At 47.6% G+C, this 13248-nt stretch overlaps 1 protein-coding gene across 1 annotated transcript in view; it reads left to right on the plus strand.

The window, feature by feature from the left end:
- The window catches only part of LOC132832638 (uncharacterized), a 68182-nt gene that overhangs the window by 38028 nt on the left and 16906 nt on the right, over positions 1 to 13248 (plus strand). The window contains exons 7-8 of the mRNA XM_060850719.1: positions 6847 to 6981; positions 11241 to 11501. Of these exons, the coding sequence (XP_060706702.1) occupies positions 6847 to 6981; positions 11241 to 11501 (396 nt within the window). The remainder of the gene's footprint in view (positions 1 to 6846; positions 6982 to 11240; positions 11502 to 13248) is intronic.

Raw genomic sequence — 13248 nt, forward strand, 5'->3', positions numbered from 1 at the left:
AACAATAAGTATACCGCTTTGGATACTGTTGGGGGGGACGGCCTAGCAGGGGTAAGCTGTAGTGACCGGGTCTCTGGCACAAGGTCCGGCTCTGAGACTCAGAAGGGAAAGGGGGAGAGGAGGAGAGCACTGGTTATAGGAGACTCTATAGTTAGAGGACGGACAGGCGGTTCTGTGGACATGGGCGAGACTCTCGGATGGTTTGTTGTCTCCTGGGTGCCAGGGTCCAAGATGCCTCGGACCGTGTCTTCAGAATCCTTAAAGGGGAGGGTGTGCAGCCAGAAGTCATGGTGCATATTGGCTGGAAGCTAAAAGCTAGGACGGACAGAGTCGTCATCTCTGGGTTGTTGCCGGTGCCACATGACAGTGAGGCAAGGAATAGGGAGAGAGTGCAGTTGAACATGTGGCTGCAAGGATGGTGTAGGAGGGAGGGCTTCAGGGTATTTGGACAATTGGACTGCATTCTGGGGAAGGTGGGACCTGTACAAGCAGGACGGGTTGCACCTGAACCAGAAGGGCGCCAATATCCTGGGGGGTAGGCTTGCTAGCACTCTTCGGGGGGGGGTTTAAACTAATTTGGCAGGGGGATGGGATCCGGACTTGTAGTCCAGCAAGTAGGTTAGCTGTTTTTCAGGATGTCCAGGAACGCAGGGAGGCTGTGGAGAAGGTAGCACTGACAGGAAATACTTGCGGACATAGAGATGGGTTCAAGTGTGTATACTTCAACGCAAGGAGTATCAGAAATAAGGTGGGTGAACTTAAGATGTGGATCGGTACCTGGGACTACGATGTTGTGGCCATCACAGAAACGTGGATAGAAGAGGGACAGGAGTGGTTGTTGGAGGTTCCTGGTTACAGATGTTTCAGTAAGATTAGGGAGGGTGGTAAAAAAGGAGGGGGTGTGGCGTTGCTAATTAGAAATGGTATAATGGCTGCAGAAAGGCAGTTCGAGGGGGATCTGCCTTTGGAGGTAGTATGGGCTGAAGTCAGAAATAGGAAAGGTGCAGTCACCTTGTTGGGTGTTTCCCCCCAATAGCAGCAGAGATGTGGAGAAACAGATTTTGGAAAGGTGCAGAAGCCATGGGCGATTTCAACTTCCCAAATATTGATTGGAAGCTGTTTAGATCAAGTAGATTGGAGGGGACGGTGTTTGTGCAGTGTGTCCAGGAAGCTTTTCTAACTCAGTATGTAGATTGTCCGACCAGAGGGGAGGCCATATTGGATTTGGTACTTGGTAACGAACCGGGACAAGTGATGGGCTTGTTAGTGGGTGAGCATTTTGGTGATGGTGACCATAATTCTGTGACTTTCACCTTGGTTATGGAGAGAGATAGGTGCGTGCAACAGGTTAGGTTTTACAACTGTGGGAAGGCAAGACAGGATCTGAGGAGCATAAGTTGGGAGCACAGGCTGTCAGGGAAGGATGTCATTGAAATGTGGAACTTTTTCAAGGAACAGATACGAAGTGTCCTTGATATGTATGTACCTGTCAGACAGGAAAGAGATGGTCGTGTGAGGGAACCTTGGTTGACGAGGGAGGTTGAATGTCTAGTAAAGAGGAAGAAGGATGCTTACATAAGGTTGAGGAAACAAGGTTCAGACAGAGCGTTGGAGGGATACAGGATAGCCAGGAGGGAGCTGAAGAAAGGGATTAGGAGAGCTAAGAGAGGGCATGAAAAATCTTTAGCGGATAGGATCAAGGATAATCCCAAGGCCTTTTATGCGTATGTGAGAAACATGAGAATGACGAGAACGAGGGTAGGTCCGATCAAGGACAGTAGTGGGAGACTGTGCATTGAGTTGGAAGAGATAGGAGAGGTCTTGAATAAGTACTTTTCTTCAGTATTTACAGATGAGAGGGACCGTATTGTTGAAGAGGAGAGTGTGAAACGGACTGGTAAGCTAGAGGAGATACTTGTTAGGAAGGAAGATGTGTTGGGCATTTTGAAAAACTTGAGGATAGACAAGTCCCCCGGGCCTGACGGGATATATCCTAGGATTATGTGGGAAGCAAGAGAGGAAATTTCAGAGCTGTTGGCAATGATCTTTTCGTCTTCACTGTCAATGGGGGTGGTACCAGGGGACTGGAGAGAGTGGCGAATGTTGTGCCCCTGTTCAAAAAAGGGAATAGGGATAACCCCGGGAATTACAGGCCAGTTAGTCTTACTTCGGTGGTAGGCAAAGTAATGGAAAGGGTACTGAGGGATAGGATTTATGAGTATCTGCAAAGACACTGCTTGATTAGGGACAGCCAGCACGGATTTGTGAAGGGTAGGTGTTGCCTTACAAGACTTATTGAATTCTTTGAGGAGGTGACCAAGCATGTGGATAAGGGTAGAGCAGTGGATGTAGTGTACATGGATTTTAGTAAGGCATTTGATAAGGTTCCCCACGGTAGGCTTATGCGGAAAGTCAGGAGGCATGGGATAGTGGGAAATTTGGCCAGTTGGATAGAGAACTGGCTAACCGGTCGAAGTCAGAGAGTGGTGGTAGATGGTAAATATTCAGCCTGGAGCCCAGTTACAAGTGGAGTTCCGCAGGGATCAGTTCTGGGTCCTCTGCTGTTTGTAATTTTTATTAATGACTTGGAAGCGAGAGTCGAAGGGTGGGTCAGTAAATTTGCAGACGATACAAAGATTGGTGGAGTTGTGGATAGTGAGGAGGGCTGTTGTCGTTTGCAAAGGGACTTAGATATGATGCAGAGCTGGGCTGAGGAGTGGCAGATGGAGTTCAACCCTGTCAAGTGTGACATTGTCCATTTTGGAAGGACAAATAAGAATGCGGGATACAGGGTTAACAGTAGGGTTCTTAGTAAGGTGGAGGAGCAGAGGGATCTTGGGGTCTATGTTCATAGATCTTTGAAAGTTGCCACTCAGTGGATAGAGCTTGTAAGAAGGCCTATGGTGTGTTAGCGTTCATTAGCAGAGGGATTGAATTCAAGAGTCGTGAAGTGATGTTGCAGCTGTACAGGACCTTGGTAAGGCCCCATTTGGAGTACTGTGTGCAGTTCTGGTCGCCTCACTTTAGGAAAGATGTGGAAGCTTTGGAGAGGGTGCAGAGGAGATTTACCAGGATGTTGCCTGGACTGGAGAATAGGTCGTACGAGGATAGGTTGAGAGTGCTAGGTCTTTTCTCATTGGAACGGCGAAGGATGAGGGGTGACATGATAGAGGTTTATAAGATGATCAGGGGAATAGACAGTCAGAGACTTTTTCCCCGAGTGTTGCAAGAGGACATAAATTTAAGGTGAAGGGTGGAAGGTATGGGGGGGATGTCAGGGATAGGTTCTTTACCCAGAGAGTGGTGGGGGCATGGAATGCGCTGCCTGTGGGAGTGGCAGAGTCAGAATCATTGGTGACCTTTAAGTGGCAATTGGATAGGTACATGGATAGGTGCTTAAGCTAGGACAAATGTTCGGCACAACATCGTGGGCCGAAGGGCCTGTTCTGTGCTGTATTGTTCTATAAGAGAACCTGCACATTCCAAATCTCAATCCAATAAACCTCCTCTGAGTCACGTCCAATGCATTTCATCCTTCCTTAACAAAGGAGTCTACGACTGCACACATTAATCCAGATGCAGCCTCATTAATGCCCTGGATAACTAAAGCATATCCATGTTCAATTCCTCTTGTAATAAGGGATAGCATCCCATTTGTCTTCTTAATCACATGCTGCACACCAATGTTAGTTACTCATGCATTATAACACCTAGAATCTGCTCTAACTAAATAATACTGCTCTTTTAATCTTGTTGTCAAAGTGAACAACTTTACGTTTTCCTGTATTAAGCTATATCTGCCAGATTTGTGACAATTCACTCAACCTAACTATTTTGATCTGTGTCATTTTTATACCTTCTTCATAACGCACTTCCCTGTCTATCTTTGTGTCATCTGTATGTTTAGCTAAATTTAGCTTTGTCCCCTCATCTAAGTCATTGAGATAAATTCTAAAAGGCTGAGGGCGCAGCACAGACCCCTGTGGAACTCCAATTCACTGGAAAGTGGTGGTACATACTCTCTCTTTTCTGCTGACCAACAAGAAGTTAAAATAAAAGCAGATACTGACGACCTGAAATAAAAATAGAGAAAGGTTGCAAGTTGTGAGGAAGACGCCATGGAACTCATATCTTAATTCTGTTTTTCTCTCCACTGATGCTGTCAGACCTGCTGAGTTTCTCCAGCATTTTTTTGGGTTTTTTCCCCTATCCATGACATTACGTTATCCCCCAAAATTGTGAATTCCCACTTTATCCAATAATCAGCGTTGATAACACTCACACTGCGCGAGAGGTGGTTAAACCCCAGGAGATGTAACTTGCCTTATCCTGTTGCTTTTGGGAGGGGGTTGGTAAAGACCTGTCCCATATCTGTTGGGGCTCTGCTTCTCTCAGGTGCTGTCCAGTCCCTGCTGCACTGTACTGCAGCTTTTCAATGAGGTGAAGCAACTCCCTCACCATCGTCTTGTCTAGATGGCAGAAAGTATTGGTTAGTCCGGCTTCTCGTGCAGTGAACAAGGATGTGGTGTCCTCCCCCTACACATTCATCTGTCTGTTTTGGAAACTTATTAGTTAACTGCAAGAGAGATGGATTCTGCTGACCACATTTTGGTTGCGTCTCCCTCAGTGTCTGCTATTTCAGCTCCAGAGCAGAAGTATGGTGGTTTGATTCCAGCCTCGGGTAACTTTCTGTGTGGTGTTTGCGTGTTCTCCCCATGTCTGTATGAGTTTCCTCTGGGTGCCCTGGTTTCCTCCCACAGTCCAAAGATGTGAAAGTTAGGTGCATTGACCATGCTATAATTGTCCATAATCACCAGGGATATGTAGGTCAATGGATTGGCCAAAATAAATGGGAGGTTACAGGGATAGGTCAGGGTATGGCTCTGAGTGGGATGTTCTTAAGAGGGCCGGTGTTGACTCGGTGGGACAAATGGCCGCTTTTAACACTGCAGGCTTTCTATGATTCTAAGCTCTAACTGGCTATGAATTTTTAACTGGGTGAAGTATCTCACTCACTCAAATAGTGTGGAAATTTAGATTAGGTTCCCTACAGTATGGAAAAAGGCCCAACAAGTCCACACTGACCCTCCGGAGAGGAATCCAGAACCATTCCCCTACACTACAGGCAACTGAGCATGGCCAATTCACCTGGCCTGCACATCTTTGGATTGTGGGAGGAAACCGGAGCACCTGGGGGAAACGCCTGCAATTGTGGGCCGAATGTGCAAACTCCATACAGTCGCCTGAGGCTGGAATCAAACCCTAGTCCCTGACGCTGTGAGGCAACAGTGCTAACCACCAATCCACTGGTCAGACATCTTTCAGATTCTCGAGTAAGTCAGGTGGGGGAATCAGGGAGAGAGGGGCTGTGAGGGTGGGGAGTCAGGGAGTGAGGGGCTGTGAGTGTGGGGGGGTTAGAGAGTGAGGGGCTGCGAGGGTGGGGAAGTCAGGGAGTGAGGGGCTGAGAGGGTGGGGGTGTCGGAGAGTGTGGGGCTGTGAGGGTGGGGGAGTCAGGGAGTGAGGGGCTGTGAGGGTGGGGGAGTTTGGGAGTGAGGGTTTGTGAGTGTGGGGGGGGTTAGAGAGTGAGGGGCTGCGAGGGTGGGGAAGTCAGGGAGTGAGGGGCTGTGAGTGTGGGGGGTTAGAGAGTGTGGGGCTGTGGGGGTGAGGGAATCAGAGAGTGAGGGACTGTGAGGGTAGGGGAGTCAGGGAGAGAGGGGCTGTGAGGGTGGGGGAGTCAGAGAGTGAGGGGCTGTGAGGGTGGGGGAGGTAGAGAGTGAGGGGCTGTGAGGGTGGGGGAGTTAGGGAGTGAGGGCTGTGAGGATGGGGGAGGTAGGGAGTGAGGGTTGTGAGGGTGGGGGAGGTAGAGTGAGGGGCTATGAGGGTGGGGGAGTTAGGGACTGAGGGTTGTGAGGGTGGGGGAGGTAGAGAGTGAGAGGCTGTGAGGGTGGGGGAGTTAGGGAGTGAGGGTTGTGAGGGTGGGGGAGTTAGGGAGTGAGGGGCTGTGAGGGTGGGGGAGTCAGAGTGAGGGGGTGGGGAGTGAGGAACTGTCAGACTGGGAGAATGAAGAACTATGAGGATGGGGTGTCAGGGGTCGGGGTGAGGGTTGGGGTCCGGGTGCCAAGGGCTGTCTGTAAATAAAAAAAATGAGATCACGGACACATTCTGCCCTGGATTTTCTACACCAGCTGGTGCCAGACTTCAGACCAACAGAATGATTGAGATTGAGGTTCCCTCCAGTACCAACCCAGAGCTGCTGACCAGCTTCTGCCAGGGCAGGCAGACCAGGGACTCTCCAACTGGGCTGTTTATACTGGATTCATACTGGTCTTCATGGGTTTTACTGGACAGGTAGACACCTACTAAATACAGTCGGGGTCAGGAAACTGGGACGGTCTGAATTGAGCGGGAATACTTTATTCCAGTAATTTGTGCTTTTGTTAAAAATAAGATGCTGATCGGCTTCCTGTCACCTTCAATAGGAAAGGTGGGGAACATTTGGAGGCGCAGAAATTGAAATTGAGAAAGTTTATTTGCTGACAAAGGTTTGATGTTTTCTGTCTCTGTCTCTCAGATCATCATTCTCACCCCCTTCCTATCCAGAAGGTCACATCTCCAACCTCCCTGGTTATATTCCCTCCCCCCCGGACCCTCACCCTCCCGGTGACTGACCGTCCTGGGAACTGGGGAGCAGACCTGGGTATCCCCTTCATTGGGGAGTTTTATGGCGATAACCAATCAGCTCCCCTCTCCTTTTGTAGTTGGGAATCCGGAAATGAGTAGATTTCAGCGTTCACAGGAAAATGGAGCCTCGATAAACTTGCTGTGTTGTGTTTTATTTCTCTTCAGTCCATAGGCACGAGTTGTCCCCCCCCCCCCCCCCCCCCAGAGCCTCCCATTCCCAGTCCCTGATGGGATGCTGCACTCCCAGAATGTTGCTGATCCTTTTTCCCATCTTCTGGTGTTTCTCCCGGGTCTCTGCGGGTGAGTACAGAATTCCGTTTTCCATTCTCACTTTCGCTTCTCCTCCTTGGGATTTTGTTTTTTTGAGGAATGGGATTGTCAGTGACTGTAGGAAACTGTGTGTCAAAATACTGCATTACCTTGTGGAGAGCTGGTCTCTGGGTCTAGACAGAACTACTCAGATATGTTTGTCTCTCCGTTGTTTTTTTTTGTCTCTGCTCGTGTTTTTATATCTGTGAGTCTGACCTTCCCCCACCCTCTTCCCGTGGATACAATGTTCTGGTGCTCAGAAGAAAGAGACACAGGGGAAACAAATTTGGGCAAGAGTCCAAAATTCAGACGAGCCATATATTCCTGGGGGCTGTCTGAAAGGAGGAGAGAGGGAGACTTAACATTCTGAATCCCCGTGGCAGAATTCAAATTCATCACTAAGTGCTTCGAGGCTGGGTCTAACTCTCCAACAACCAGCATTGGAAACCTATTTTGCATCTGTGTTATCATTTCCGTTCAGTGAAAGATCCGCTAGCCAGAATTCAACCTCGCTTCCCAGTTGGTGTTTACACAAGTGAGCTATGTGGTGCTGTCAGATTGATGGCCGTGTATACAGAGCTCTGTGGGAGCTCCTGCTTTACCCTGGTCACCAGGCCATGCTTGAGTTTGGGTGTGTGGAGCCTGAGTTGTCCAGGAGGGTGACCGAGGGACAGAGGCTGGAGTGTAGAAGGATCACTGGGGTGGGGGATAACTGTGAATGGATGTGGAGCAGCAACTGCTCGGAGAGGTTTCACATTGCAGGGAGCTCACTAAAGAGCAAGGTGAATGTGTCCATGGTGGGGTGCTGGTATTAAATGGAGGGTTACACTGATTGAGCGGGTGCGGGGGTCAGTGAGCTGAACTGACTGGGCAGTTGGTTTGATATGCCTCAGCTTTGGTTCATTCCTGTAGCTGTTGTGGTTACCATGACAGTCCCACCTTCTCAATCTCACCCCTTGCCTGAGTCACGGTGACCCTCAGGTTAAACACACCCCCAGTTGTTTCTCCCTGTTGAGAGGGGAGCCCTTTCCCCTTTATACCAGCCACTTTGGAGTAAAGGGTATTGTGAAAGTGCTGTGGGGAGGTGGACATAGGGCAGGAGTTACAGAATCCTCGTTGAAAATGTTAATGATTTGGGGCTGGGGGGTGGGGGACGTGTGGAGCTGGAGAGAGAGAGAGATAGGGAGAGAAAATGAGAAAGGTGAAGGTAACTGAAGAGGTGTCTAAAGGTGAAGGAGCTGATGACTGGAATCAATGATTATCAGTTGGAGTCATACCTGGCACATAGGAAGGTGGTTGTTGGAGATCAGTTATCTCAGCACCAGGAGTCCCTCGGGGTAGATTCCTTGGCCCAACCATCTGCTGCTTCATCAATGACCTTCCCTCTATCATAGGTTCAGAAGTGTGCAATCATCATTGAACATCCTGATGTTTAATACCATTTGTGACTCCTCATATACTGAAGTAGTCCATGTTCAAATCCAGCAAGATCTGAACAATATCCAGGCTTAGGCTGACAAATGGCAATTAACATTTGTGCCACACAAATGCCAGGCAATAACCGTTGCCAATAAGAGACAAATGCAATGGTGTTAACATTACTGAATCCCGAGTATCAACACCTTGGGAGTTACCATTGACCAGAAACTGAATTGGACACTCTATATAAATACAGGGGACTACGAGGGTAAGTCAGAGGTTAAGAATATTGTGACAGGGAACCCATCCCATGACATCCCAAAGCATAATCTTCAAGGCACAAGTCAGGAGAGTGATGGAATACTCATCACTTGCCTGGATGGGCGCTGCCTCAACAACGCTCAAGAAACCTGTCACCAACCAAGACAAAGCAGCCCACTTAATTGGCACCACATCCACTCCCTCCACCACCAATGCTCAGTAGCAGCAGTGTGTACCATGTGCAAGATGCACTGTGTAAATTTACCAATGATCCTTAGGCAGCACTTTCCAAATGCAGAATTACTTCCATCTGGAAGGACGAGGGCAGCAGACACATAGGAATAAGTTCCCCTCCAAGCCACTCACCATCCTGATTTGGAAATATATCGTTAGGTCAAAATCCTGGAACCCTACCCAACACACTCTGGGTCTAACTACAGCGCATGGACTGCAGCTCAGCACCCACTTCTCAAGGGCAACTGGGGGCAGGCCACAAACTGTTAGTGATGCCCACATCCCATGAGCGAATTTTAAACAAAACACAATGCAGTGTGATGGGAACAGTGAAGTCACATGGGGTCGAAGGTGTGCGACAAGCTAAATGGATGGAGAACTGGCTGGACAGCAAGAGACAGAGAGTAGTAGTGGAAGGGAGTTTCTCAACATGGAGACCACTGGTGTCCCACAGGGATCTGTGCTCGGGCCACTGTTGTTTATGATATACAGAAACGATCTGGAGGAAGGTATCAGTAATCTGATTAGCAAGTTTGCAGATCACACAAAGATGGGTGGCGTAGCAGATAGTGAAGGGGAAAATGCAGCAGACTATAGGTAAATTGGAGAGTTCGACAGAGAAACAGCAGATGGAGTTCAATCTGGGCAAATGCGAGGTGATGCATTTTGGAAGATCCAATTTAAGAGCAAACTATACAATAAATGTAAAGGTCCTGGAGAAAATTGATGTACAGAGAGATCTGGGTGTTCAGGTCCATTGTACCCTGAAGTGACAACACAGGTCATTAGAGCAGTCAATAAGATATATAGCATGCTTACCTTCATCGGAAGGGGTATAGAGTACAAGGGTTGGCAGGTCATGTTTACGGTTGTATAAGACTTTGGCCCAGCCACATTTGGAATTCTGTGTACAGTTCTGGTCGCCAAATTATCAAAAAGATGTAGGTGTTTTGAAGAGGGTGCAAGCGAGGAAGAAAGGCTGAGTGGGGACCTGACTGAGATCTACAAAACCATGAGAGGTGTAGACAGGGTGGATAGCAAGAGGGCAACTTTTCCCAGAGTGGGGGATTCACTTACTAGGGGTCACAAGTTCAAGCAGAGTGGGGAAAGGTTTAAGGGAGATATGCGTGGAAAGTTCTTTATGCAGAGGGTGGTGGGGGGTTTGGAACACATTGCCAGCAGAGATGGATACGATAGCAACATTTAAAATGTATCTAGATAGATACATGAATGGGCAGGGAGCAGAAGGATACAGATCCCTGGAAACTAGGCGGCAGGTTTAGATAGAGGATCTGGATCAGTGCAGGCTCGGTGGGCCGAAGGGCTTGTCCCTGTGCTGTAATTTTCTTTGTTCAGTCTGGCTTGGGCAGACCTAGTAACCAGTAACTGCCATCACCTTGCCTATTTGCACATACCCCGATGGCCATTTTGAGAATTGGCCACATGCTCCAAAATTGGAACTATCATCCATCATGTCAACAATGGTTGAGCTTGTTGTGTTGTTCAGTTATTGAACAATGGGAAATTTAGAAAAGTAATCAATCACAAGGCTGTCCTCTTCCTTGATACATGAGTAAGTCCTCTACTTTCATCTGAGGACAGGATGGATCGTTATGCGGATTTAGAGGCTTCTTCTGCTATTAAAGTTGATAGTTTTTTTGGAATACTTCACATGCATCCACAAGTACTGAATTTCCTGATTCCATTCCTGGCCAATGCAGAGGTGCATGTGCTAGCTCTTTTGGACATTCACTCAGCGTTCACTCTAAGCTGCGTAACTGTGCCATACACAGCTGCTCTGATCTTCCATGATGATTGTTGGCACACCAATCATGGCATTGGTCTCTGGTTCCAGACGTTGCTGCTACGCGTGGGTCGTGGGCAATACGGGGTAATTTAGCACGGCCAGTGCACATCTTTGCACTGTGGGAGGAAACCCACACAGGCACTGGGAGAATGTGCAAACTCCACCCAGACAGTCATCTAAGGATGTGATTGAACACCGGTCCCTGGTGGGCTATGTGCTAACCACTGAGCCACCATGCTAACTTGTCATGACAGAGGTATGGCTGCACATTTCTGAAGGAGCCTAAGAACCTTCTGCCAGAAATGCAGAGGTCTTTCTATATGTAAAAAAACAAGAGAATGGAGTGTGTTACTATCTGGGTGTTATAATCAGAAACTCCACTGACTGCAGTACTGTTTGTAGCTGCTTTTTGAGACAGTGGATTTGACAGTTTGAGTGACTCCTGTCATTGATTATAGGGTTTTTGGGAATGGGCTTTGCTTGACTGAGTACACAAACCTGACCCTTTCACTTTTGTTTAAATCTACAGACAGCAAAATTTACACTGCAGCCTTTATGGCTGTCTCTGGCACAACTGACCTGCCTGAATACTTTGGTGCAACAATGATCAATGGAGTTCCTGTGACCTATTATGACAGTGACACCCGTCAGACAGTCTCCTTGCAGCAGTGGATGACAGATGCGTACGATGCTAATTACTGGAAAATTCTCACAAAGCAAGGGAACGAACATTCTGCCAAGGCAAGGGAGAACCTGAGGACGGTCATGAAAAGTGCAAACCAAACGTCTGGTAAGATTACTGATACAGATTCCCCCCACTAGCTGCCCTGTCTAGAGCAGATCGGGATACAACCACAGTTAGACTGCAATAGGTGAGACTGAGACATACACGAGTTGGGACACTCTGACCACAACTGTATGAGACAGCTGTGGAGTGGCTACCTAGTGGCCAATAGGCAGCAAATCCTGCACTGATGCACACTATCATATGGGATCAGCTTCTGCACAGCAGTGAAGCTGCGATCAGAAATATATAAAACAATGATACCCATCTGGCAATCAGGGTCCTGTGTTTGTTGTTACAAACCACCTCTTCGTGTTGTTCTGTCCCATAAATGGACTCCTTATGCAACTGCCCGTGTGAATAATGGGCTTATTTTACTACTTTGTCTCATTGCGTTTGCCGTGGCTGTTATTGTTGTCATTTCCCACTCCTTGGCCTCTGTCCCTGTTTCCTTCAGATCTACCATTATCATCACCCTCCTGTAAAAGAGAAAAAGCTAGATACCTGTCCTGTTGCTGCTTAATCTCCAACCTCTCTTTCCTCTCCAGGAGCTTTAAATATGTGGTCATCTCCCGAAAGCATGTTCATCTTCACAGGAACCTTATATCTGCATCCCACCGATCAGCTTTCCATTCCCGGAACAGCTCTTATCCCTTCACTTTCTTTGACCGCGTTGAAAAATCACTTTCCCTTTTCACCTTTTCTCAACCTGTCTGCAGCCATAGTGTCATACAGCACAGAAACAGACCCTTCGGTCCAACCTGTCCATGCTGACCAGATTTCTCAAACTAATTAAGTCCCCTCTGCCTGTCCTTGACCCATATCTTTATGAACCTTTCCTATTCCTGTATCTATCCAAATATTTTTTGAATGTTCTAACTGCACCTACATGAAAGATCTCTCTTTTCTTTCTTGTCAGCTATCATTACCAGATTACAATAATGTTTTCTTCTCAATGTCCACAGATATTTATTGTATCACCTGACGGTGGTAAGTTTCCCCGTTTTCCTGCTTTCTCAGGTGGTTATTCCCTTGAGAAATTCTTCCTCATTCCTCCAGTAGCTCTTTCCTCGTTACTCGAGTGTAAGGTGTTAGTGAAGTACAACTTGCATAAAAATTCTGTTCAAAATGGAGCTGTCAGTGGACAGACAAAACGCCAAGGAACAAATCAGCTCATACCAACTTGACCACAAAGGCTTACAAATATTCCTTGCCTGGGAAACAAGGGCCATTCCCAGTTGTCCATAGCATTCCCCTCGAGCCTCGAGACCATCGGCTGGTTGGAACTTCACTTACCTGGATCCAGTCCTTTCTATCTAAAGCAATCTGAGAATCAGTATTAATGACGTTTCTCCCTGTTCCCTTAGTGTTACTTCTGGTATCTGCCTTGAATCTATTCTTGGTCCCTTCCCACTTCTCACTCTGCCCATTGGTAACATCATTGCAGAGCGCAGCACTTAGTGCACTGACATGTGCCTGAGCAATACCCAGGCCTACCTCTGGATTCTGTGTAAGGAGAGTTGGAAACAAACTGGGGAGTTTAATAATGGGAAACAAGGAAATGGCAATGACTTTGGACAAATGTCGTAAACTTCAAAACAGAAGACACCGAATCTTAAACTAAACATTGTCACTACAGGGAAAAGACATAAGATAAACTAATGAGTCCAAAGGTTGCATCCCTAGGTTCTTAAATAGTTGCAGAGATGGTGGGTACATTGGTTGTAATTGCTAGTGCACTAGTTAATTAAAT

The sequence above is a fragment of the Hemiscyllium ocellatum genome, chromosome 35 (genome assembly GCF_020745735.1).
Source record: "Hemiscyllium ocellatum isolate sHemOce1 chromosome 35, sHemOce1.pat.X.cur, whole genome shotgun sequence".
Taxonomy (NCBI): domain Eukaryota; kingdom Metazoa; phylum Chordata; class Chondrichthyes; order Orectolobiformes; family Hemiscylliidae; genus Hemiscyllium; species Hemiscyllium ocellatum.